This window comes from Lipophrys pholis, assembly GCF_963383615.2.
Source record: "Lipophrys pholis genome assembly, chromosome: 7".
NCBI lineage: Eukaryota > Metazoa > Chordata > Actinopteri > Blenniiformes > Blenniidae > Lipophrys > Lipophrys pholis.
In genome coordinates, this window is record NC_137638.1 from 5204499 (window position 1) to 5230875 (window position 26377).

Here is a 26377-nt window from a genome sequence, read left to right on the forward strand (position 1 = left end):
TCAGTCGTATATATAAAAATATGTGAGAGAGAGGCAGAGAGAGAGAGAGAGAGAGAGAGAAAGAAAGAGAAGAACAAGGAGGTAAAAAAGAGACGATGTGAAAAATAGGTTCAAGAAAAGAAACAGCCGATCTTAAATTTGTGCAAGATATAATTATACCAAGGTGGTTGGCAATTATAAACACATGCCTCAGTGCTTTTTGGGCTGTCATAAATCTGGATTCTAATTAATGAAAAACAACTTATAAGTAATTCACACAAAGAAGACATTTAAAAAAAAAAGAAAAAAAAAAAAAGAACTTTGAACGTTATTTAATTTTAATATAAAGGTTTTATCCGAGTCACAGCTTGATTTGGATGAGATTTTTGTGATGCAGCAGATAAACATATAGCCAATCGTACTGAAAACACATTATATTGACACATACATGTCTTGTTAAGCAGCATGATTTTGTACATAATCATGTTGTCACATGATTGAATACTACCGTATCATAATAACTATGTATTTTCCAATCCAATTTTCCCAATGTTTTGATGCAATATTGATGAATTATGAGACATGAAACACGATTCTGGCCTGACGACGGTAAAAACGTAGGAATCAAAAAAATCAGTGTCTTCTGCAGCACAACCTGGAGCCTGTCTTCCACCATCGGGTCGAGTGGTGGCGTTGATGACATCATGCTTTTCAGCAAACACACGTCCTGCCCGTCTATTCGTCAAAGCCGAGGCGACGCTTTCAAATCGCTCCACTCTAGAACCATTTTTTCTAAGACGTCGCACCGTGTGGATCATCGGCAAAAAATCTCAAACCTTCTCTGGGGTCTTCGCCTTCACCAGCCTCGCAGTTCCTCCTCCATCATCACTTTGTCCGACATATCCACCATCTCTCCTCAGCACAAGTCCAAACACAAATATTGCAAAAACATCTGCTCTGAATCTTTCATGGCAACTGTTCATTCGCCAGAGGCACAAATTTCTGAGCAGATTTTTTACAGTCGGAGAGATTTCTGGCATTGATGAGAAGCGTGAGGCTCAACTTTGGTAATAAAACAGCCTGCTGAAAAATAAGTGGTCAGTGGAACAGAGGAGCATTTACTATGTCCAGCTGAATTAATATTTTCTAAGTATTACACATTCTACTTAGAAACAATGTGAATCTAGGTTCATGGACACTTTGATGATATTGAAGATTAAGGACAGAAAACAGCATATGCACTGAGGTTAAACAAGGAAAGTCGATCCCTTCATCTTCTATACGGCTTGATCCAGGGCAGGTGGTCAGTGCATCACATTGTAAAACAAAGCAGGTTTATTTGCAGCCCTAAAGAGGAAACTTTTTGTTTTTTGAATGCAATACACATGAGTGACAGGGGCAGTATGCAGCCTTTGGGTATTTTAACACCAAACCATCATAAAACTTGATGGATCAACATTCCACCGTGGTTAGATCACGGCAGAGCTCCGAGAATATCATCGCGGAGGAGAAACTGGGAACAGCATGCTGTGACTGGGACATGATTTCTGGCCCTGAGCCATTCCTGTGATCTATGAATACAGCAGCAGCGAGGAGAGTCTTAGTCTGGACGGAGCATCTCGGCTGTCAGCGTCCTCGTCATGAAGTCCTTTGCTTACCTGGCCCTGCTCACCTGTGCGGTTCACGCGGGCCTGCTGGGGAGGAGACGGAGCTGCCCGCAGGTGTGCGACCTCTCGCGGTGTCCCGCTGCGCCGCACGCCTGCTTCTACGGGCAGGTGAAGGACGGCTGCGGCTGCTGCGTGGTGTGTGCGCCCGGGGAGGGCGAGGCGTGCGAGGACAGCCGTGGAGGCCCGCCCTGTGGCGACGGGCTGAGGTGCGACTCGGTCCAGGGGCTTCCCAGCTCCTGCGTGTGCGTCTCCTCCGGCCCGGTGTGCGGCAGCGACGGCAGGACCTACCCGAGCATCTGCCGGCTGAGAGCGGAGAACAGGAGGGCCGAGCTGGGTGAGACTCCTCCGGTCATCTTGATCCAGAGGGGCCAGTGTGACTCAGGTGAGTCTCAGTAACATGGATACCTTCATTTCTTCATCTTCTTAGAATGAGCATGGTCAGGGTCCAAAAACTGCTCTGCCAGAGAGCACAATTATAACTAGGGATGCACCAATACCACTTTTTAAAAGTACGGGTATCAACCTGTAGCGACTTGCCAATACTGAGTACTGATCCAAATACTTATCAAATGCATTAAAACCTTATTTATGCTCTATATGCAAACAATGTGAAATGTTTGCATGAAGCACCTTCACACAGCTTCTGCCTCGATGCTGCACACACCGCCAACAGCCAAAGAAGAAGAAGAAATCAGCTAATAGTAGGCATCAAAGTACGATGAGTCACTGATTTGAAATTTTTTTTTTTATAAATTGTAAACGTGAAAAATAAAAGCAGGCATCAACAAGGCTGGAAAAAAACATTGAAGTCAAGTGGCCTTTATAACAACTACAGCTGAAACCAAAAATAGACTGGAATCTAAAAACATAAAATGCAAATCATAAAATACAAACAATAAAAAAGGCAACAATAAAACTTGGTTAAAATCCAAGGAATACAAGAGGGTCTTGGGCTTATTTTTTTTTAAAAAGAGGACAGTTAAGGGAGGAAGGGAAAGAGTGAGGTTGACCTTGAGGTCTGAGCAAAGATTGGAAGCCAGTGGATGCATGTAGCATCGCTGGTGTGTGAGCCCCACAACTCTCTAGCATGTAGCACGACTCGGAGTTACATGCTGAGCAGTTAAACTACAGAGCAACATCGGTCTCACTCTGCTGGTCCAAATGTCTGGTGATTAAGTTGCTGGTGTTTTACGAACTAATTTTAAAGAATCTCCAAACCGCTGACATCGCTCGTGCTCTCTTGCATAACTGAGGGCGGCGTTGCTGATCTATGACATCGTGTAGTACTCGCCAGTTTAAATTGATTATCTCTCACGAGTACGAAGACTCTGTGCAGTGTATGACCCGGTACCAGATACTGGTATGAATACAATGTCTCAAATGGGAGAGTTTAATGTAGTGAGCAGAAAAACATTTCTTCACTGCAGGCTGGTTTACCTGATCTCTCAGAGATCGTAAATCTTTCAACCAGAGTTTCGGACCCAAATTCCCTGTATGGAGTGGGCTATAAATCACTGAAGGGGCCTCAGGCTTCTCCTGCTTTGACGTCGTCAAAGTCAGATTTACTGATGTTTTCAATTTAGTGCCATTTTAAAGATATGGTGCACAATACAACTAATTTCAGGGCACTTTTTCAAAAGAAAAACCAACAATTCCACATGAGCAAACAGAGAAGAGAAAACACTCCCTTCTAACAAGAAACCTGCAGAACCAGCCTCAAAGACCAAAACCGTGAAAATGTGGAAAAATCCTGCAACACTCACAGAAATCAAGAGGTCTCATAATGTTGTGATTCATGGATGGGGAAGCTGGTTGGATGGATTGTTTCTCCAACGGTTGGGAGTTTAATTGCCCTGGTCATGTGTTCGAATTGTATTTGGACCAGTGACCAAACCCAATGTTTCTCCCAAAGATGTGCGAGCACCTTAACAACACACACATCATTGTGTGTAAAAGTTCAACCTTGTTTGAATACAGCCCAAGGTAGTTTAGTGTGGATTATAGATGTTCTCCCTGTGCTTATTTCATCCATAGTTCCTCTATATTCTATTTAACTTAGCTTATTGATGTCCATCACCGACGTTGAGCTGCAATAAATTGCAGCATTTCACCTTTAATTCTGCTGGCAACGATCGGTCACATAAATTGGGGCCAACTACCCATCTCCCAAACACATAAATGTGGTCTTTTATCATCACCCGCACAGTTTAATTTCACCTGGAAGGCTAATGTGCCTCTCCTCACACTGCAAGACTGGAGATGATATATAACCTGGGAAATGTGTCCTATTTGAATATACCGATGTAGCGCGTCTCTCACGTTCTGCAAATTCATGCTCAGCGGCACCCCGAGACAAAACGCAGTCACAAAATCTCCCCCGATGGTGTTTAATTCACTTGAGGGAAAGCCGGCAGCGCACTGCTGCACAAATATGTCCTCTTCACTTTCCCTCTCTGTCCTATTCATTTCCATAATGTGCAGTTTCCCCACCGCAGTCGTCCACGGAGGTGAGACCTGCACATCATGCATCAGCCTCTCTCCTGCACCGGCAGGTCCGCTCATGCACAACACTGGAACATTTACAGTGTGGAGAAGGGCGCTCAGTAAAATAGTAAATAAAAACCTTGACGGGTCTTTTCCATTTTACACACAAGCATCATAGATGAGTGACCTTTTGTGAAGCGGTCAAGATGTAACCAGGACATTAGAAATCTTGAAGGACAGATGCAATGGAGAAGAGTAACACAGTCACTTCTATTTACTCTAAAACTGCTTGTCTTTAAGTGGAAACAAAAGGTCCAAATTAACTCATTTTCATAAGGTGAAAACCTCATTACAAGTATCATTCAGGACTGCAGTTCACTGTTAGTTTCTGCATGTTGCTTATATTTCTAATCCTCGAGTATGTTCACCTTGAAAGGTTCGCCGAAAATCCCTCAATTACTGTCATTAAGTCAAAGAGGCCGCAAGGTTGAAGAACGTGTTTGCTTGAAATGTTGCAGAGGTGCCAGCTCTTCAAACAGCAACAACTCAAGCGCTCCTACTTCACTTTAATGTCATTTATATAGCGATGAATAAGAAATTCCACATTTCATTCAATGAAATATAAAGCAAAGAGACATACTTCATGAGCAAGCAGTCCAAAGACATGCCCGTTTAGCCTGTTGGTGATTTGAAGTCAACGTGAGTCTTTGTACAGCGATATCTGTTGCGATCATACACTGCCTTTGACTCACCGGCTGCTGGGAGCCGCTTTCGATAAAAACAGGAATAAAATATCTATAGCGAGATAGAAGTTGGGGTTTTTCCAAAGAAATAATATCATGAAAAGCTATTCATGTAGTATTTCCAAACTAAAAATTATACTTTATGAATACATTTTTTGCCCACATCTTAGGGAGATCAAGGGTCATGCTCAGGGACCCTCAGTGGTGATTGGTCAGCTGTGGGATTCAAACCTACAAACATGTAACTAACCACTTCCGGGTTACTACTTGTCTGGTTGACTCACTGATTAACTCTTTGGTTACCAGGGACTATGTTTTTTTTATATGAACTGCTCAGTGTGGTTTTGAATTGCAGCGCGGGGATAAACAAAGTTATTTGACGCGATGTGTCCATCCAATGGGAGCAGTTTCAGGTTAAGTTTTACACAAGGACACTGCGACATCAATATCAACAATAACCATCATTGTCTAACAAGTCATTGTAAACTAAACTCACACGTACACCGTTTACCTCACAATGAGTGATACAGTTCAACAAGTAAAAACTATTGTAAGTCCCCGCAGATTCTCGGAGACCTTTATCACGGTGCTGCATTTCAGCAGTTTTTGCATTAATTGAGTTTTGTTTTTTTTACCTTTTTATTGCTCTTTTGCCTGATGTATTTTCATTTTACCCCCCATTTTCACTGGAACCATCTTCTTTCATAACATATTGCCCCCTCCTTATTTGAGACATGAGGAAATTCATAGCGTTCTGACCCAGCTCTGCTAAGAGAAGGCCGTAGGTGTAGGAAGGAACAAGCACTGGTTGAAGTCGCGTGAAGTGAGGGTTCTATTGGTAGAGCTCGGGTTTACAATAATACAACAGAGTAGGGCCAAACAGGTAATGCCCAATAACTATACGATGTTTGATTTAATATAACAGAAAGGCAGATTCTCCTCTCGAAGGCCTTTAACTAAAGTTCAACTAACACAAATTCAATAAACAAAAGAGCGGCAAAATGAAAACAAACAAATCCCCTAATTAACAACACAAAACAGCTGGTACCTTCACCAAACTGTTGGACGATGGGTCCTGTTGACCAAGGTTTAACTCACACACGGATAGGGAAAGGTTTAGAGTGGAGCCAAGTTCAAACGATCACACTGGAATCCAAACACACACCAAGGGTCTCTGGGCAGACTGGGCAGACACTTCCTGCATCAGCCGCCCTGAGGAGTCTGCTGGAGCTATTTTAAATAGTCTCAGCTGGTGGGCGGAGCTGAGCCAACCTGCAGTCATTTTCCAATCAAAGTGCTCCACATCAGGACAGGAGGAGGAGGAATGGCGAGGCCATACAGCCTCGGGGCTGTAACAATACCTTGCACGATAACGCTCTATCCTTCAGTAAAATCATGTGTTATCATTGTAGTGGAGTTTTTCCAAGCTGATAATTCATAACGATCTCTAATTTGTCCAAACAAGTCTAAACTGTGTCTCGGCTGAAGGCACAAATGAAGGTCTCGTGCTAGAAGATATCTGTCTCATTGGCCCTCAGCGATTCGTTGATCCACTTATTTGATGTGCACAAAAGTTTGGATGGGAGTGTGGAGTGTTCACAGTGGAGTTTTTTCAATAATCCTGCTGAGTGAAAACACACATTAGGGCCCCTGTTAAATTTTCTGCTCCTCAGATTTGGGAGCTGAGCAGGTACTAGTAGGATATAATCCTAGAACTTTCCCTCTTGTTTCCGGTATAAAACAGGGTTTGTAATTCCTGAATGACAGTTGTATGAAAGTTGTCAGCTTCAGTTTAGAGAACTCTGGAGGTGATTTGAGGAACGAATCAGTGCTGACACTGTTGCTGTAAAGCAAACACACAACACACATGCATGCAGAGAACAATACGCTGTAGTCACAGCAGCATTTCAGAGAAGTTTTGCAATCCTCCGTCTACACATAAACGTTTTTAAAATAAACGTGTTTTCAGTAGCTTCAAGCATAAGCGGACAGACAAAACACACCAAAAGTTTAGAGTTTTCACTTAAAGCGTTGTGTAAATGGAGCGTAAATCTCTTCTTATTTCAACTTTCAGCTTCACGGGGAAGATTTTCTTTGACATAGTAGCGATGTATAGAGATTGCCTGATCATGTGACCAACATGGAAGACTGTGTCATCAAGACACAAAGCATTCTGGGAAATACAGTCAAAACAACATGGGCAAGCCTGTTAACTGCTATGTTAAAAAATAACATGAGCCAGGGTAAGGAAAACTGACTCGGTTCAAAGTTCAAGTCAAAGTCAAAGTTGCTTTATTTGTCAATTCTGCTAAACATTTTCACACATATACAGAAGTGAAATAGCATTTCCCTCTCACACATTTCAAAAAAATAATGAAATTACACTCTTCAATAATTTAGGAGAAAAAAGTACAAAAAAGATTTAAGTAGGCATAACAGTGAATAAAACACAACAGAGGTCAACAGTAGTTCTTTAAAAATAAAAAAGCTCAATGGGAAGCCAAAGGCACAATAAGATGAAAAAAATAAGAGGAGTTAAAGGACTGGATCAGTATGGACATTCAGAGTGGTCAGCACATGTTTCCAGTGGATCATAAAACTATTGTCCATTCAAAGGTTTGCTACTGCTGCTACTGTGTGCATGTATACTCCATGCTACTGTTAAAAGCCTTTGTACAGTTATACCGTTATACAGTCCAGATCAATGTTGTATGACGCCTCTTTGTGACCTCCGAGACGTGCCCTGACCTTTTGTCTTCCACACTGGAAAACAATAAAAGCTCAATCCTTTGCTTATCACATGGCGACTATTGCAGTTGACGATGCAGCAAGTAGACGGCATTTCATAACTCAACAGTCTGGACTGGATTAAATCTAATCCGTCGCCTCGTCCTCTGCTCTAGGTGTTGTTTTTCTTGAGTTCCCACAATGCTTTGCGTTCAGCTTGGAGAAAGGCCATTAATGACGACACATGAGCAATCTCTATTGGGACTGCTAAGGTGCAAGAACAGTCACAGTGACAGGGAAGGGTTAACAAAGATGGATGTGACGGACTTCATGAAAGTTTGGTATTGGGAGGACAGCAGGAAGTTGTTGGTGGCGGTTTGTGAGGGGCACGTAGGCAGCTGGAGTGAGTGAGACAGCAAGGTGAACAAGTCATCATGGAGGTGAAGGCAGGGCTGGGAGCGCAGCGAGGCAAGGCGAAGCAGGGCTGGAGGGCCATGATAGTAAACCCTAGAGAACAAAGTTCGCGGAAAACATGTGGGCAAAGCACTTCAGTTGCCAAGAACAACGGGAGCCAGAGTGGCTGACGCAAAGAGAGGCTGCTACACGGCGGGTTAGATAAACCCTGAGCCGATGAGAGGCAGGCGAGTTGTTCATCAGCCAGGGAAGTGACAGACATGAGGGTAGAAAAAGGAAAGAAACAGACTGGATATCCTGCGGTCCTTATATAAAAAAATAAATGGCTGTGGTATAATTATTGAAAGAGAAAGCTGTGACTTTAAGTGGCACGTTTTCTAAATTAGGTCAGAGAGTCAACACAAAAATATGACACAGGGTTCAATTACTAAAAGTACCAAAACATTCCTTCTTGTGAGCAAGTCGCCACAAACTTTACATTGATGTAGATTCTGAAGCAACGCTGCTCTGCTGTGTGTGTAGCGGCTCCTCATTTTAATAATCATTTAGTAAGAATTAATGCAAATGTTTCTGTCATTTCTTTAATTTATCATGCATAGGAATGCAGCTGCGTGTGCAGAAGAAAAATATTCTCTGGAGAATAACATATCTTACCAAACTAACACACCAAAGTAACGTGTTTATTTCTTTTTTTTTTTTTTTTTTTTTTTCGCCCTTGTCCTGTTCGGCAGCTTGGGCCAACAATATGATGTGATTGAGAGCCTTCGGAGTCAGAACAGTTTTTGGTCTTGCAACAGGGAGAGACCTGGAGTCTCCTCCTGTTGCCTTCTCCGTCAGAAGTTGGCATGGCTGCCGTACACGACCGGGGGGGAACGCACAAAGAGAGAGAGAAGAGAAGAGAGAGAAGAAAGTCGAGGGGGGAGGGGTGAGGGGGGAAGGGGATAACATACAATGTCCTTGTTGTGCTACATATATTATTTGCAATAATCACACTCATCCAAATACTTTCCAACTGTTATTAGATTGAACCAGCCTGAGCAGCTCTATCTAGACAGTAAGATGATTTTCTAGATTAACCAGCCTGAGCAGCTCTATCTAAACAGTAAGATGATTTCCTAGATTAAACCAGCCTGAGCAGCTCTATCTAGACAGTAACGTGAAGCAGGAACATGAAATAACAAAGAGGCAACAACAAAAGAGGAACATGATTTTTAAAGTTTGAGCAAATGATGACAGACAACAAGCAACTTCAGAAGCACCTTTCGTGAGGAGTGAAAGTGTGTGTGTGTGTGTGTGTGTGCGTGTATGTGTGTGTGAGTGCGTGTGGCTTGTCCACTGGGTGTGGCCGGAACTGTTGTGGGGGGACCCGTGGTGACACCCCGGGGTCCGAGGGCCACCGCGCCCGGACACCGCCACCCCGGCAGACAGAAGCCCCCCAGGCCCGGGGAGACCCCAGCGAACCACCCCAGAGAGCCCCGCCCCCGCCCAAAAAGCACCCGACGGAGAATGCAGAGAGGAATCCCCCCCAGGCAAGAGGGGCCCACAAGAGAAGGACAAAGGGCACAGGGCCCCAGGCCCCGACCCAAGCCGCCAAACCGAGAAAAGGCCGGAGCAGGGCCCCCGGGCCGAGCGGGCCGAGAGCCCCCCCAACCCCGGCGGCGAGTCCCACCGCACCCCCGGGAACAGGCCCACCCACCGCCCCCCCCAACCCGGCAAGGCAGAGACGGCCCCAGCCGCCGCGCCCCGGACCAGCCCCGCCCCCAGACCCAGGAAAGCGAAGTCCGGCGCAGGCCCCGGTCGGAGAACAGTCAACTCTACACCCCCAGGAGCCTCATATTCCACCCGCCCCATAACCCCTCCCCCCGGGTCTTGATTGGGAAACCCAACCCATGACCCACCCCGCACACACACACACACACACACACACACACACACACACACACACACGGAACGGGGGGGGGAGTGATGACTCTCGCACCCTCAGGCCGCCGGCCGGGCCCCCTCCCGGCCACCGCGGTATCCCAACCTCCACCAATCCAACAGCAAGTGGAGAAGGAGCACCGCACCCCAGCCCCCCCACAAGCGCCACGCCCGAGGGAGCGCGCCCCCCGCACTCCAGCCGCACTCACCCCGGGCCGGGGCGGGACCCCAGCGGGAGGTGCTGGGGGGAGCCACGTCTCCCGCCCTTCCCCTGCCCGTGTTTATTTCTGAGTGAGTGAAAATCATTTAATTACATTTTTTAATAATATTTTTTCTTGTTTCAGTACACAGAGCGTTGAGGAAAAAACTTAAATTGCCCATGTTCAATACTTAAAAAAATATAAAATTACTGTGTCAGCTTGTCATGTCAGTTTCGGCATCTGTTATGTCTTATAAATGAAATCATTCCCAATGCATATTGATGTAAATCAATGCAAAAAAACAGCAAAAATGTTATTAGCAATGATAATGTTCAACAGAGAAACTGCCTGACTTATGGGCCAGCAGCTGCCACTGTAAGGCTGGCACAGAACTGTGTGATAATGAGCAGATTGTGACATTATGCATGTGTGTACGGTGTGGGATGATGAGTCGCTGCCTGCTTCCATATTTCAGGCCCCATTTACATGACACCGTTTTGGAAAACAATAGAACAACAAAATAGAAACAGCAGAAACGCTGAAAACGATGTAGTTTCCATGTTGGGCCACGAGTGGGTGCTGTTGTTTTGTTTTGTAACCACCATGTAAAACCCATGTAAACTATCACAACAGGACTTTTTTGCACTGCACAGTAAAACTTTAGTTGTGAGATTCATTTGGGTGAAATCACCCTTTAGTAGCAATGGAACCCATTCAAATCCAAAGCCCACATCTACCTGTGCAGGGAAGGTGAAGTGAGGACGACGCGGCGCTGCGACTTTGCAGATAGCGGCGTGTGTGTGGGGAGGCCTGTCAGTGTGTTTCATCACTCTCCACTACTGCTCAGACGCCACGGCGATCAAGAAACAGACAAGCCGGAAATCTGGCGCGTCGACAGCTACTCGATTGGAGATGTGTGGCTGAACGTGTATGTGCATGGCTGCTATTGAACAGCCTGTCTGTGCACCCAACTGCCCATTTTGGATATTCCAATCAACAGAGATGCATTCTCTACAGGCAAAATGTCAGGTGAGTTGAGTTGGTTTGTGTTTATGAATTTACAGAGAAAAAAATAGCCACACCTAAATTCACTGTAGTCGTTCTTGTCTTTATTTAAACCTGCTATCAAATGCTTCGGTCAAAGTACCCTCCATTCATTTAGTTGACTAGAAATGTCACAATCCTCACAGAAATGCCCATTCAAAAAAGGACTGTGCATGAAAGCACCCTAACTTTGAAAGATGCGTAAGTGAAAGAAGGTAAAAATATAAAAACAAGGTCAATGCTGCTTGGTTTTGCACAATGAGACGTAATCTCACCAGTGTTTGCACTTCTTAAACACACTTATTCACTGTTGCTCTAGGCTGATGAACGCAATCGAAATACACAAATGAAAATTTACTTTCAAACACACATTTCTCAATTGAAAGGAAATGTTCTGTTTTTCCGCAAAAATCAAAAACTTCTGCTAAAACCCGATGAAGACTTGCAGATTCTGTGAAATGTTTTGCAAAGGTTTCTAACCTTTTTGTTTCCACGAAAAGCCTTGAAACTCTATGGATCTCTTCCATTATCTGTGATTTGCCAGAACATCACACGTCAATGGCGGACACACCCAATGTCACAGATGTTTCCCCAGGTAGACCCTAGATTTGAAAAACGTATTCTAGTTCTACTTTAAAGCTGCAAATCTAATTATGAAATTATCAAAGCCTCGGGTTCTCCCGTGATCTTTGGCAACCCCTTCGCCAATGAAGCCCTGAACCACAGATCAGCAACCAACATTCTAGTGGACAGGCGACCAAGTTGGATTGTTATTACAGTGACTGTCAACTACAAAACTACCAAGTCACAGGAGAATATGGACTAGGAGTCATGACTCTCTAAAGAAAAACATTGTTCTTATGGTCTATCTACTGAGCATGTGCAGAAGAACTGTTTGCTATGGACGTGGTGAACATGAGTACTAGCAGAATGTTAGTCCACGACCCTGCTCGGGCCTTTGAGCCGGAATTTGGTTGTCGACAGAAATCTCAAGACAGTTTTACCACAGATTAAGCAAAGACAGCCAAATGCAATGTTCAGCACGCTGGTCCCTGGAGATGTTTCGTCCAAGAAAAGACACCACACCAGACCTTCGATTTCAAACACTTTTCCTCGAGGTGTCGGCCACACCGGGGACAACAGGCTGGGCGTTACGCAATTGGTCAATTTGGTAAATGACGTCTTGTTGCCAGCTAGAAAAGACGCCCCATCAGTAGTGTGAAAATATTCTGTAGAGGATTGTTGTTTTTCAGGAGTTATCTGTGGCCTTGACTGGATCACACTGCTTCAGCAATGAATGGCTTTGTTCTATTGTCCGATAAGACACAGATGGTCAGACGTTCCTTCAGCGTTTTAAACAAAGGCACTCTATTCTAGCATTTAGGCCTCAAATAGCAAAGTAGCATAATTATTAGTAAAAGATTATGGTCATTAGCGTTATAACTGTTTTCAAAAAGTTACGTTTTTCCCTGTTTACACAGAGACGGAACCCGAGCATTTTCAAAATGTTCCATCTTGGGAGCTATTTTTAAAAAGTTGTGTGTCTTCACTTAAAAATGTTATGTAAACGGGGCCTAAGCTGCTGTTTCCACATTGATAACACACTATTACAATAACAAAAGTTAGTATGAAGATGTATACATATCTACATTTTTTTTTAACTTATTACGCTTGAATACATTTCCAAACATGTAATATACATTTTTCACTTGCACTTCAGGAAAGAAGTTGAATCCGTCCGTTTGTTTTGACCAAAGTCTGTATTTAAAGGTGTCTGTACATCTACTAATGAATGTGAGTGCTTGCCACACAGGGGATGTAATTAGCTGATGTTGAGAGGCTGAAAACAGCCAATGTTTTTGGCAAAATGTCACTTGATCTGTGACGGGAATGTAAAATTGAATGTGTGATCTGCGTGGTGCCCCGTGTGCAGATTAGCACTTGTTTTGTAATTTGGAGTCTCGATGGTAGATTAGATGACACATTGAATGTGAGCTGTATTCATCTGACGGATGATACACAGCCGAACAAATTGGCATGGTGGCACGGTGTAATTGAGAGGATAGTGAAAGCTACAGTTTATCCTGCCAACGTGCAGCATACTGTTGATTTGTCAGCCGAGCGCTCTCTGACGGGAGAAAAAAACAACAGGGGGAAAAGAAAAAAAACAAAAAGAACGAGTTGATGTTCTGCCAAAGTAGCTCTTGGCAAAAGACGCAGTGTGATTTGCATTTAAGGATGCTTCTGCAGAGACAAGTTTGTTTTTGCAACTTTGTAAACAGCAGTCGGAGCGTGCCGTGGCTTCGGGACGTTTTGCACAGACAGCAGAGGAGGGGAAACTGCTCTGGACGCGTTATCGAGCGGGAGGTCGCCATGGCCTCGGGTGACCGGTGCTGCGATCCGCTGCAGGTTCCATTTCAAATGAAACTCCCTGAGCTTTCATCTCCACTCAAAGTTACTCAGAGCTTCACTCTGGTTTGATAGCAGATCAAAAGACAGTTTATCACCTTCATGGGCAAAAAGGTTGTTTTGAATGTGATTGTTTTAATGAGCTTTGTTTATTTTTGCAGTTTCTCCAGAATACTACAGCTGTAAAAGCTCACAGTGACACAATGAGGTCAAACGACTTGGTGGGAATGATTATTACCTTAATCATCAAAAGTTGGGGTGAAGGATATATGTCTTTATGTATGTATTCATAAATCATTAACCCGAATTGCATGAAATCTTCAGGGGGGATTTTTCATCATCCAAGGACCAATCGATTATATTTTGGGACGTTAACGGCTAAACTTTTCCGAGTAGCTCCCCCAAAAAATTAGAAAAAATGTCCTATTTAAAGCGGATGGGAGAGGCACCTCACGAAGGGGCTCAAAGGAGATCAGTGTCTGTTGCCATGGAGACCCTCAGGCGTTTGCAGCTAATATCTAGGTTTGGTATGTATCCAGAAACAGCGGTGTGAGCGCATTGACTCCGGTCGTGGTATGTTTGTGTGCTCAGGGTTTCACACAGTGATGTTGCTATCTGACAGGCTAGTTAGCATCGATATGAGCTAGTCGGTCTCGCAAACAAATGTGACGTTGGCGAAGGTCTGCGCTCTACCGATTACCCGTTCTAGAAATGACATAAGTAAGTACCATTAGCATTAAGCTTGCACATTAAGTACCTAGGAAGCACTAGCAGCTTTATTAACCCTTTGTGTTATTATGCCAATACGGTACTGTTCATGTTTTCTGTGTTAAAAACACTTTTAAGCCTGTTTATGCAACATTTCATATGAAAAGGCAACGTTTTGAAAACGATGCCTGTTTACACGGAAATGGCAGAAACACTGTTTTCATGTAGGTCCACTAGATGGAGCTGTTGTTTGTTTTTGCTATGAAACCATACACATGCGGGACGGCTGATCATCGCGGTTTATAGCGGCCTTGAACATATAGGGACGGAGTCTTCCAGGACCAGGATTCTACGCCCCTGTCGTGACGGTTTATTTCCATTTATTTGGCGCCACATAAACACACACTCAGGAATATGGAAAACACGCACACACCTCCGATTACATAAATTGAGATAGACACATACAACACTGTCAAAGAAATTTCTACATTTCATTTTGTGTGCCGATTACAGAACCTGTTGGCTAATTCTGATTCCTGCGATGTCAACGCTACCAACTCAGAAGTGTAACTTTCCAAACGGGTCCATTTTTGAGATTTCAGCTGCAGTGAACGCTCCGTAATCTGCCTGTAGAGACACGGGCGCTCTGCCTCCCGCTGCTGTTGCTCTCGTCAACTTTCCGGGCACGGCGCTCTTCATCTCAAACGAGCCTGATATCAGCCGTTCTGCTGCATCAGTTTCATTTCCTTTTCGTGTGACTCTCCTCTGTGAAACACACCGTTAGAGGAGTGCAACGCTTAATCAGTGGAGTGCTTGTTTAACATTACTTATTTAGTTTTTTTTCCCCTGTCCTGTCATTTCACAGCCTACAGACCACCTTTTTTTTTTTTCCCCCTCACAGCAGACACTTTACGGAGAAGCAAAGGCTGTTAATGATGGTTCGGTGCAATCAAGTATCCTTCTGCACAACAGAAGGATCCAGAAACTGCTTGACTTCCCTGGAATTTATTCGTTTTGGTTGTTTTTTATTGCACGTGTGCTTTTCTTACTCTGACAGGCTGCTGAGAGCGGAGAGAAAGGTGGATCCTTTCCTGCCCTGCAGTTGTCCTCTCTCGTTTTCTTTTCTAGCTTCATGTAACAATCCTTCGCCCACCTGTACATCTGTTCCCTATCTGCTCCGTAGCTCCACAACTTTTACACCAGCCGCTTTGTCTCAGACTGTATCTCAGTTCACTTCCTATCCCATGTCTTTGTGTGTTCAGATGTACAAACACGAGTCTGAATTGAACCTGTTCCGTACAGTGGCTTGAAAAACTTTTCATACCCCTTCAACTTTTCAATTTATTTTATTGGGATTTGATGTGGTAGGCCAGGATAGGAGATTAAGAGTTTCTTTGGTGACCAAATTGGCCAAAGATCGTGTGAGTGTGATTGTCAATCGCTCTCATGATCAGCTGGCATCTTGTTACTGCCTTGGTAGCAGTGTAATCGTTATACCAAAAACTGTTTCTTTCATAAACAAACTATAAAATCTATTGTCCAAACAAGCCCACTTTGTACACGTTGTTACTCAAGCAAGGCACATTGTAAAATATATGCTGAATTTAATGTGTCTGAACTTTTCTTTTCTTGGCAGGAATGCAGCATCCAGGTAGCATGCGCTACAAGTTCAATTTCATCGCAGACGTGGTGGATAAAATTGTGCCAGCTGTGGTGCATCTGGAGCTTTACCAAAGGTAAAACTAATCCATCCATTAACCGATCCAATAACCCATCCATCCATGCTTCCGTCCATCCTTCCATGATGAGTTAAGCCTGATTGAACAACAGTAATGGCGAAGACACATCCTCGAAATGCAAAAAAACCAACAAAAAAACATCATAAGGCAAACACAGACACCCACACATATTGACACCCACAGGCAATTTGGAGCCACAAATTAGCATCAAACACATGTTTCATTAATGTGAAGAGAAGAAACATATGCCCAACAGGCCCATTGGGGTTTCCACTGTTACATAATAGTAGAAGACGTGAGACTTCCCCGAGATCCAGAACTGAGCATCAATAATTGTCAGTCAGCAGTGAATGCTCACAGGTGAAACAGCCTGAGCATCAACGCCATACCATGAGCTTGTGGAAACATGTTAAATGCTGCAGAAATCCTGTTTTCAGAAGTAACAAGCTTTTACCCAAGTGACTCTGAAGGGAAACATCATACAGGTTTTCTCAAAACTGCAATAAATGGGAACATTTCCATAATGTACTTGTATTTGTAAGTTATTATGTTATTTTACTGGTCTTGCCAAATTGACATCATAGTGGATAGTATGTGACCCCTGAACTGAAATGACTTTAATAACAGGCTTCCGTCATTGTTTGTTTTTCTCTGTGTCTTCTCGTGTCACCAGGGTACCGTTTTCCGGAGAGGAGATCTCGGTGTCGAGCGGCTCGGGGTTTGTGGTGTCGGAGGACGGCTGGATCGTCACCAACGCTCACGTACTCACCAACAAGCAGCGGATCAAAGTGGAGCTGAAAAGCGGCGTGCACTACGATGCCGACGTCAAGGACGTGGATCAAAAGACGGACATCGCACTCATCAAAATCGAGCCAGATGTGAGTGCCCTGCTGTTTCCACTCTCAGCCCCCTGCGGGCTTCGGTCTAAATCCGGCCGAGTGATTTTCCTCTGGCCTGGCAGCTTGTCATCAGAGGCCAACATCAAAGTGCGTTAATCCCGCGCACAAAGCGGATATTCCAGATATTCTGGAGAGAAAGTCATCAACGGCTTGTGCCCACCAAAATTAGACTCTGTTTCTTAACATGGTCAATTTGTCCTCTGAGTTCCTCTGGGGTTGTAATTCGCTTGTGTCTCGTAAAGTCGAAGTACCAGATAGTTCTTTTTTCTTTTTTTTTTTCTGAGGTGGAGGGTGTTTTTTGTGAGCGCTCTTCTGAATTAAACATGTCACCGCTCAGACATGCTCGTACACAACCAGCTGCTTTGTATGGTTGTCGGGGTTTTGCTCCCGACCACTTCAGTCAGACTCGACTCAGCATGAAGAACATGATTAACATTTTTAGCACTGATCTGAATACAAGAACACCTCCAGATCACAACCCCGAGGCGTCGCAGCCCGACTGCTCGGAAACTGAGCAGATTTGTCTTATAACAATCGAGAGGCGGTGACAGCTGAGCACTGCTGTATTTCTCCGTGATTCATTTCCGAACAAGGGTTCAAAAGCTTGCCTAAAAGGCACATTTGTGGTGACATAACACTCAGCGCCTTGGGAGACGGGGCTGTAAATTCGGGTTGAGTATTACAATCCACCCCAGAGATAAATGGTCTCAGCCTGGAACGAGAGGAGAGAGGCAGAGACGGGCTGGAGCTCGGCTCACTTCGGTTCACGCTCAACACATCCAGGGCAAAACTCATGTGGATTAGTGCTTTTAAAAAAGAAATGCATTCCCAATGTAGCACTGTGAGAAACTTTTACCACCAGTAGCTAAATTCAGTCTGACAAGTTGTAAAACAAAATTCAAAACTGTTGAGTCTAATAATTTGGAGAGCCGAGCCAACATGTAGGTTTGAGTGAATGTTAAACACACACACACACACACACACACACACACACACACACACACACACACACACACACACACACACACACACACACACACACACACACACACACACACACACACACACACACACACACACACACACACAAAAAAAAACCCAGATAGAACCTGGTGAATCTAAAGAGTGCTAAATGTACTCATACTTTAAAAAAGCGGTATCCGTGCATCCCGAATGGAATGGAGCACTGACAGCAACTCGGTTCAAGTGTATTCACGCTATTGACTTGCCATCCTGTTTGCGCCCGTCCTGCAGCGCCCCCTGCCTGTGCTGCGGCTCGGTGAGTCCTCAGACCTGCGGCCGGGCGAGTTCGTGGTGGCGGTGGGAAGCCCGTTCTCCCTGCAGAGCACCGTCACCACCGGGATCGTCAGCACCGCCCATCGCAACAGCCTGGAGCTGGGCTTCAAAGACTCCGACATGGACTACATCCAAACTGACGCCATCATAAATGTGAGCTCGACTGACCCCACACATTCAAAGCTTTCGCATTACATTTGCTCCGTCGGGGCAGTTTTCGTTTCAAACGAGTAATGAAATGTTTTGTTGCTCTTGTGATTCACAGTACGGCAACTCTGGCGGACCTCTTGTCAACTTGGTAAGCGGATTCACAGTGCTGTCATGTTTAATAATACCATCTATTAACATATTTGTTAAGAGTTTTGTATGTATTGTGTATTGTTTCATTCCTAAATGAGACGACTTAGGTCATGATTTTGTTTCATTTAACATAAATTGTCTCTTCCCCGCTCCCCGCTCTCTAGGGTTCAAGACTAAACCTTCCTTAAAATATTCCGGGATGAGATCCCGATTATGTTGGCCTTTGCATTGTTACTGTGGAATAAAGTCACACAGATGATACATTTATCAAGGTTGCCGCCTCTGGCTTCCTCTCCCTAAAAATGCATTTCTTTTTAAAAAGGAGAATGGTTGCCATACCAATGCTGCCTCTTATAAATCGTCCTTCACTGTGAAAACACAGATAAGTAACCGCAATAATCAAGACCGATGGTGTGTTGTTGGTAGAAAGAACACTTAATAGACTGTGAGCTATTATTGCTGCAGTGGAAGAAAAAAGAACAAGGCTCTCTCGGCTGCTTTGTTTCTCTTTACGTGGCGAAACTGTGAAATCGATATATCCGACAGCTTCTTCATGTCTGTCATTAACAGGATGGAGACGTAATCGGTATTAATACTCTGAAAGTGGCTGCAGGAATCTCTTTCGCCATCCCCGTGGACAGAATACGTCAGTTTCTTGCAGATTCCCACAACAGACAAGTCAGCGGTAAGTAAGCCGCTACACGATGGCAGCAATCGTCAAGAATCAATCATTTATTCAATCAATATATTTACTTCTTTGGTACTAGGAAGCGTGAAAACCAGGAGGAAGATCATAGGTGTCCGGATGCTGCCGCTCACGCCGTCGTGAGTGAACTTCACATAAACTCACTTTCTATGTGGTCGTTTTGGGAGAACGACCTTGATCGTTAACAAAACTTGTCGGGTGATATTAATGCCTGAAATGATTTTTGGATTTCAGTGGTTCCTCACTATTACGACCCCCTAAATTAGCTTGTATTAATGAAACTGAACACAAGTTAACAAGCCAGGATTTTGCACACAAAAAAAAGTTTTCTTTTAATTGAGAAAAGTAAACAATCAGTGGGAGCGCCTCAAAAACCAAATAACCCACCTAAATTAAACTCACAAACTATCTAAATGCTGGTGGTTCAGCCAAAACGATAAAAAGAAAGGGAGCCACCACTGTCCAGCCCACATGAGGCCGGTGGAACAAGGTTCTCCCCTCCACCCTCCAACGGAAAACCGGCTGAAGCCTAAACAAAGGAAATGAAGCCGCCAAAACGGAACTATTGGACCCACCAGAAACACAAAGGAGAAGAAAACTCAAACCAATCAGAGCTTCTGCTGCGGACCCTGTTTCCATGACGATGTTTCAAGTGAAAACACAATTTTTTTTTGCATTTTTGCTTCAGAAAAAGTTCGTGTTTCTACTGCACTGTTTTGCAAACGAGGTCCGTTTTAACGGGAACCGTAAAATTGCTAGAAAATGTCCAGGTGGCATGTTGGGCTGATTGATTTGGTGCTGTTGGTAGTTTTATGTGATGAAAACAACACACTAGCAGCAAAGAACAGTACACTATAAACATTAACAATGGAAGTACACTGATATTCGTGAGCACTATTCGTGACTCCAAGCACCATTATCACGTAAACAGATCCCAAAATGCAACAAACGATTTCCATTTTTACATTAAAACCATTATTGTGTAAATCTGGCCTTGTTCCTGAGATGAACTACTTTCGAACCCTTCAATTTTTTTATTTTGTTTGCATCTTCAGCTTGATCGAGGAACTCAAGACACGTGAGCCTGGATTTCCAGACGTGAGCTCAGGAGTTTACGTCTATGAAGTGCTACCTGGAACAGCCGCGTCCAGGTAAGAAGACTTCCAATGGCGAGGGGCCAAATGTGATAAATAATGATCGATTGACATTGTACAGTCGGAATCAGAATCAGAAGCGACCTGTTTGCCCAATAGGCAAACTGCAGGGGGTCCAGCAGGGGCCCTGTGATGTCCATCAGGTGGCTCAACACCAGTCTCTCAAAGGACTTCATGACCACAGACGTCAGGGCGACGGGTCTATAGTCATTGAGTCCTGTCCATGTCTTTGTAGTCCTTACTCCAGGCTTCGCAGATTTTAACTTCTGCCTGTAGGTCGGGGTGAGGAGAATCAGACAGTGATCAGAGAGTCCCAAAGCTGCGCGGGGGACAGAGCAATAAGAGTCCTTTAATACTGTGTAGCAGTGGTCCAGTGTGTCCCCTCCCCTGGTGGGTGCACTGAATATGCTGCCTGCATTTGGGAAGTTCGTGGGTTAGATTTGCTCTGTTAATATCCCCCAGAATGATGAGCAGGGAGTCAGGATATTTTTTTTCTCCACGTCTGCAATCTGGTCTGCCAGGTTCTGTAACGCCTGTTACACACACCTGATGTAAACACCGACCATAACAAACGAGAAGAACTCCCGCGGTGAATAAAACGGTTCACAGTTTATGAAAAAAAAACCTCTCCAGATTTGGGCTACATGTCTGCTTCAACACTGTGACATCTGTGCACCAACTTGGTTTCTGTAAAAGCAAATTCCGCCGCGCCATCTTGTTTTGTCTTTCCCAACTGCTCCTAAGAAACTTTAAAGCTGCACTGATCTGTATTTTTTGTATCTCGTTTTGAATCTTTGGCCTTCAAGTGTCAATGTTTTGGTTCATTATCAGCCATTCATCATTGAATTAATTAAGCCACAATGGGAAACTCTTACAACAAGTCTGGACGGAGTGCCTGACTACGTATTTAACATCCAGGGACATTTTACTGAGTGGACTGTTTCGATGATGAGAGGTAAGCAAAGTGAGAGTTAAGTGCTAAAAGACCTTGAAATATTCTATAAATTGGAGGTTAAATGAACAATTGGGTGATATGTCTCAGTAAGTTCATACAGTCTTAGTTTGTTGAAGAGAACGCATTGTTTTAACTTTTAGATATGCTGCACAAACATGATCTGTGTTTGTTTTTAAAGTGAGAAGCACCATCGAGTTATTTTTATATGATAAAGCTTCACCCGGAGCTGATTAGTATGATGCACAATCAGAGCTTGTTTAGGCTCAGAGTCTTACAAAATGCAACAACAGAGTGGTGAGCCGGCGTCGAAAAGCCCCTGGATATTTCCCACAACTGGAATAATAGAATCCCCGCAGTTCTCAGGGCTGCAGATTGAACTTTGGTTTAGTTGATCATTACACTGGCGTTTCCCACAGGAAAAGCTCTGACATCTTTCTCTTGGTAAAGACAGAATCTCTCTCTCTCGCTCTTTCTTTAGACTCGCCATATTCGTAATAGCCTGACACCGCCCTCCGTGACATTGAAGCCCGAAGCTTTAGACAGCACACAGCAGCAACCAAACATACAAGCAGCACAGCGCAGTCCGTCAATTTGCCGTGACAATGCTGCTTTGTCTGCAGCAAGACCGCTCGCAGCCATGTTGTCTGCTGGAGGAGGCTGCATGTGTTGCGGTCAGTCAGCAAATGGAAGATACAGAAGAATATCATGTAAATATCAGCCAGTAAAGGAATGCAAGTCAAGGTGGACACGGAGGAAGGTGGGAAGCTGATACAGAAGGCTCAAGCTCAACGGTTGTTTTTAACATAAACTAAACTAAACTAGACTTTATCAATCCGCTTGGGGAAGTTTGTTTAGCCAATTGGCCCATTGATGTGCGGCCATATTACGACGCTCAAGGGAGCTAGTGGGGACGAGTGATGGCCAAATGAAGCTTCATGAACCACTGTCTTTATTTTCTGTAGCCACAAGACGGCGCTGTCTGTTCAACAAAAGTTTGAAAGCACACTTCATTGCCAGTCTTTCACCCTCTATAGTCAAACCAATTGTGCCCTGTGGTGGGGTTAGAAAATAAAGTTCATGAGGCTTCATGAAGCTTCATTTGGCCATCACTAGTGGGGACCTCTCGACCTCCCAATCCCAAGCTCACCTCCTGAACCTCTAAGCCACCACTGCCCCCAGTTAGATTTTTTTTGTTTGTTTCTTTAAGATGGGGATTCCTATCGATCAGATGCAGAGTCGTGGTAAAAAAAAATATTCATTTCATTTGTTTTTGTTTTTTCCTATTAAACTGTCAGTCCAGATATGGTAACAGTTTAAATACAAGAGTTTAGCAACGAGAGGGCCGATTGGAAGTCTCTGCAACAAAGAAACAATGTCCTTATGAAATGAAATGATACCGACGTCAGACTAAGCTCAACTCCAACACCAAGCGAATGAATTATCAAACACTGACATTTATGAAGCACATTTCTTCTATTCAACGAGTTTACTTTGGCTCTCCTCCACCTCCCAACTCCCACACAAACAGTGCCACAACATAAATGCAGACACTCTACAGATTAAGAAAATAGAAGGGCATATCATTTCTGAGCAGACGGTTTGTGCAAATTAAATGAAATACTTCAAACAGCTGCAAGTGCTAATGGTAGCACGCTAGTTTGAAAGGTGAGCGCAGAGGTTGAGGCTCCGTTCGCACGGCAACGCTTCAAATGAAAATGTATTGTTTTTTGCATTTTTTTTCGTGTTAGAAAATTAGATCTGTTTACATTTCAACAGCAGAAACACTTAAAACAGTGTATTTAGCATGCCAGGCCACGAGTTGGCGCTGTTGGCTGTTTTTGGGAGACGACCAAGATGGACTGTTATTACGGTGACTGTCTATAACTATAAACCTACCAAGTTCCTGGAGAACATGGACTGGGAGTCATGACGCTCTGGTTCTGTGAATAGTTCAGCAAGAGATACCATGGCAAAGTTTCTTGATACTTAAGCACAATCATAGCACTGAAAACCCAATGTTGACCCTAAAATTACCTTGATAAGCCAAAATCCTTCTTTGTAGTACCAACTGGTCTGTTTCAGGGGTTCTTCATGTGTGATTTTGTTTTATTGTCCTGCACAGCGCCGGCATGATGAACCATGACATCATCATCGGCGTCAACAGACGGGCCGTGCACAGCACGCAGGACGTGGCGGACGCCGTCCAAAGCGGCGCAGCACTCTCCGTGCTGGTGAGACGAAAGGACGGAGATGTCACCTTAACTATCACACCTAAAGAATCAGACTGATCCCACTAACCACGAGAGGCTGATCCAGATGAGGCCCATAATCTTCAGGGACACCGTGTGAGGCAAAGACTTCGCCTGGCTGATTCTCCTGCTTGGTGCCAGGAAACCGAACAGCAGCACTGTGAAATATATAGACCATGATAAGCTTAATATTGAAAAAAAAAATGGGATTCCACATTTTCCACTACTCTTCATAGGAGCCCTGATAGAGTTTGAGAGTTTGAGACCTCAAAGAATCATTGTTTGATGTGCTATCTGGTGGATAATATTTATTGCCGGGTGAAAAGTACTGCTCGAAAAAGCATCCGTCCTTCATCATTAGAAAGCATTCATCATTAACTCTTCCACCTCTGCCGAGCATGAAAGACTTTTCTGATGCCCAATTCTGACACATTTCTGACCCATTTTGAAACTGAGGCCATGCTTAAAAAACCATGTTTCATTAGAAAACGCATCATTTTGGCTTTTCAGAGAAGTTTCTTGTTTACACGGCAATGTTTTGAAAATGGTGTCTGTTGACGTGGAAGCGGCAGAAACCCTGAAAACGATGTAGTTTTGCGTTGCCGCTTGAAATAGTTGCCGTGTAAACGGGGCCTGAATTTTTTAGTTTCTAAGAGCAAGTGGTTTCTTTTTAAAGTTAAAGCAAGCAAGTTTAAGAAAAGACGATTCAAACCAACACAGATGTCGTTTTTTTTGTTTTGTTTTTTCTACATTAAACATGTAAGCATAGTAATCTACTTTTATGAAGGAAGAGATTGAAGCTAAATTCAATCAAACAAGTGTGAAAATCAAAACAAATCACAGCAACCACGTTCCTGCAGGGATGCAATGACCGGACGCTGGTTGCAGTTTTTCTATCTGCTCGCACCATATTACAGTGAATGGAGGTCTATTTACATTGCAGAATCACTTTGCTGCAGTGGCGTGTACTCCCAGCGATCGATTACTTGGAATAATCTGCAGGCACCACCACGGAGTACTTTTAAAGATGTTGACGGCGTGTTCCTGTGATTCATTCAGAGTAAATGAGGACGCTTTCCCTGCTTCTATCCCCTCTACCAAAGCTCTCTTACTTCTTTCTCAGCATGTTCCAAGTCAACCAGACACTTGCAAGCTGCTTCTTTCAGCCTCACGAACAGCCTGAGCTCGGCTCTGACTTCAAGGGCCAGAAGCCCTTTTGGATGATCAAATATTTTACACTAAATCTTGAACAGGAAATGAACGTCAGAACTGACGTTGAAGATCGCCCATTGAGTATCTCGTGCAAGAGATGAGGCGAAAAAGTCAACAGTTCATCAAAGTCACTACAATTTCTCCTTTTTATTCATTCCCCTGTGGTCACCTTATTTCTCTTTCAGATAGCTTCAAGCACAGTTTTCCAAATCAGACACTTCTTTCAGCCTCATGAATGAATGAGCATCACCAAACGTCATCCTGTGACCTCAGGGGGGGCTTCACATTGAAATTTATGTATAAGTGAATACTGCGCAGTTTATCCAGGAGGAAACATGAATGTCTGAGCTCAAGATCTCGGTCAGTCGCTGAATGTTTCCTATGAAAGATGACAAAAAGTCAGCAGTTCATCCAAGCTATTAGAATTCCCCCATTATGTTCTCATCCTAAAGTCCTTTTTTTTTTTTGCAATCAAACGGCTTCTTTCAGCCTCATGAATGGATGAGGCTTCTCAACAAGCCCCAGTCTGCAATTAAACTGTCTCAATGTCAAAGTTTTGTGAAAACTACCACATGAGAACCGGCGCCAATATCCCCTAAAAGGAAACTCATGAATAGCAGACTTACCGAGCAGCATGGATACGGAAACAGCATTTTCCAAAAAGTTGCATTTTCAGTTTCAAGCTTTGCAATTTCACCTGAAAACGTAGGTGTAAGCCGATACTTAGTTCACGCGCTGATTGTTAATGAGTCTAATGGAAGAAAATCCAAGTCAGATGTTCCATTTGAACACTTTTGTTTCTACTTGTGGGTGGAACATCTGGCCCAGCAACAGAATGTTCCCACCACAGATACTCCTACCTTCCACAAGCAGTATTACTGGGTCCACTGAACCAGAACATAAACCCACGTGGTGCCGTGAATGTTGCTGCTCTTGTCTCACAGTGAGAAGGTTTCGTGTTCAACGCCTTCGCCTGTCGCCGACTGGGGTCGGCTCCAGCGCCCTGCCATCCTGGACTGGATAAAGCACTGCCAAAGACGTATGGACGGACGGACAAAACATAGCCAAGGCTGCTCAGAAAGCAGCTGGAAAAACAGCAGCTGGAGTGATATTCACCTTCAGGGTGTGTTTACATTTTCTGTTCAAACTACTTCACCTGAGTCACACATCTTCTCTGGATTAACACTGAAGTTCAGAGGACGTCAAATCAAGCTTTGTATACACACTATATTCTAATAAAAGCGGCAGTATTTATGATATACTGATAAACTGCTTGTCTCTCAGCCAGCGTAAACACATTGATCCTCAGTGTGTGTGTGGGAGTGTGTTACTAAGACTTTTGTGTACTTTGTACTGTGATTGTTCCTGCATGTGTCTCTTTCATACGGGCGATATTCTATGTACATAGAATTAATAAAACCTCGAGATAAATGCAGATTGGTGGAATCTGAATAATAATTGCAGCTGTCATTATTATCAACTAATGTTTTCAGGAGTTTTCACACTTTCCTGCCAATTCATCTTCGCCGCTGACATTATAATTATTGCGAACAGACAGATCGTGTGTCATCG

At 43.9% G+C, this 26377-nt stretch overlaps 1 protein-coding gene across 1 annotated transcript; it reads left to right on the forward strand.

Annotated features, from left to right (window-relative positions):
* Positions 1 to 1587: 1587 nt before the first annotated feature.
* htra4 (HtrA serine peptidase 4) lies at positions 1588 to 26255 on the forward strand. Its single transcript, XM_080468307.1, has 9 exons — positions 1588 to 2028; positions 15932 to 16031; positions 16708 to 16912; positions 18188 to 18382; positions 18495 to 18527; positions 19100 to 19214; positions 19297 to 19354; positions 20291 to 20386; positions 23467 to 26255. The coding sequence occupies exons 1-9, from the start codon at positions 1620 to 1622 to the stop codon at positions 23630 to 23632; spliced, it is 1377 nt and encodes a 458-aa protein (XP_080324433.1). The 5' UTR covers positions 1588 to 1619; the 3' UTR covers positions 23633 to 26255.
* Positions 26256 to 26377: the final 122 nt, after the last annotated feature.

Excerpts from the sequence above, each read along its gene's own strand:
- htra4 (XM_080468307.1), top strand. The coding sequence starts at position 1,620 with ATGAAGTCCTTTGCTTACCTGGCCCTGCTCACCTGTGCGGTTCACGCG. Across the intron at positions 16,032-16,707 it reads CATCTGGAGCTTTACCAAAG|GGTACCGTTTTCCGGAGAGG; the intron begins GTAAAACTAATC and ends TCGTGTCACCAG. Across the intron at positions 19,215-19,296 it reads CCACAACAGACAAGTCAGCG|GAAGCGTGAAAACCAGGAGG; the intron begins GTAAGTAAGCCG and ends CTTTGGTACTAG.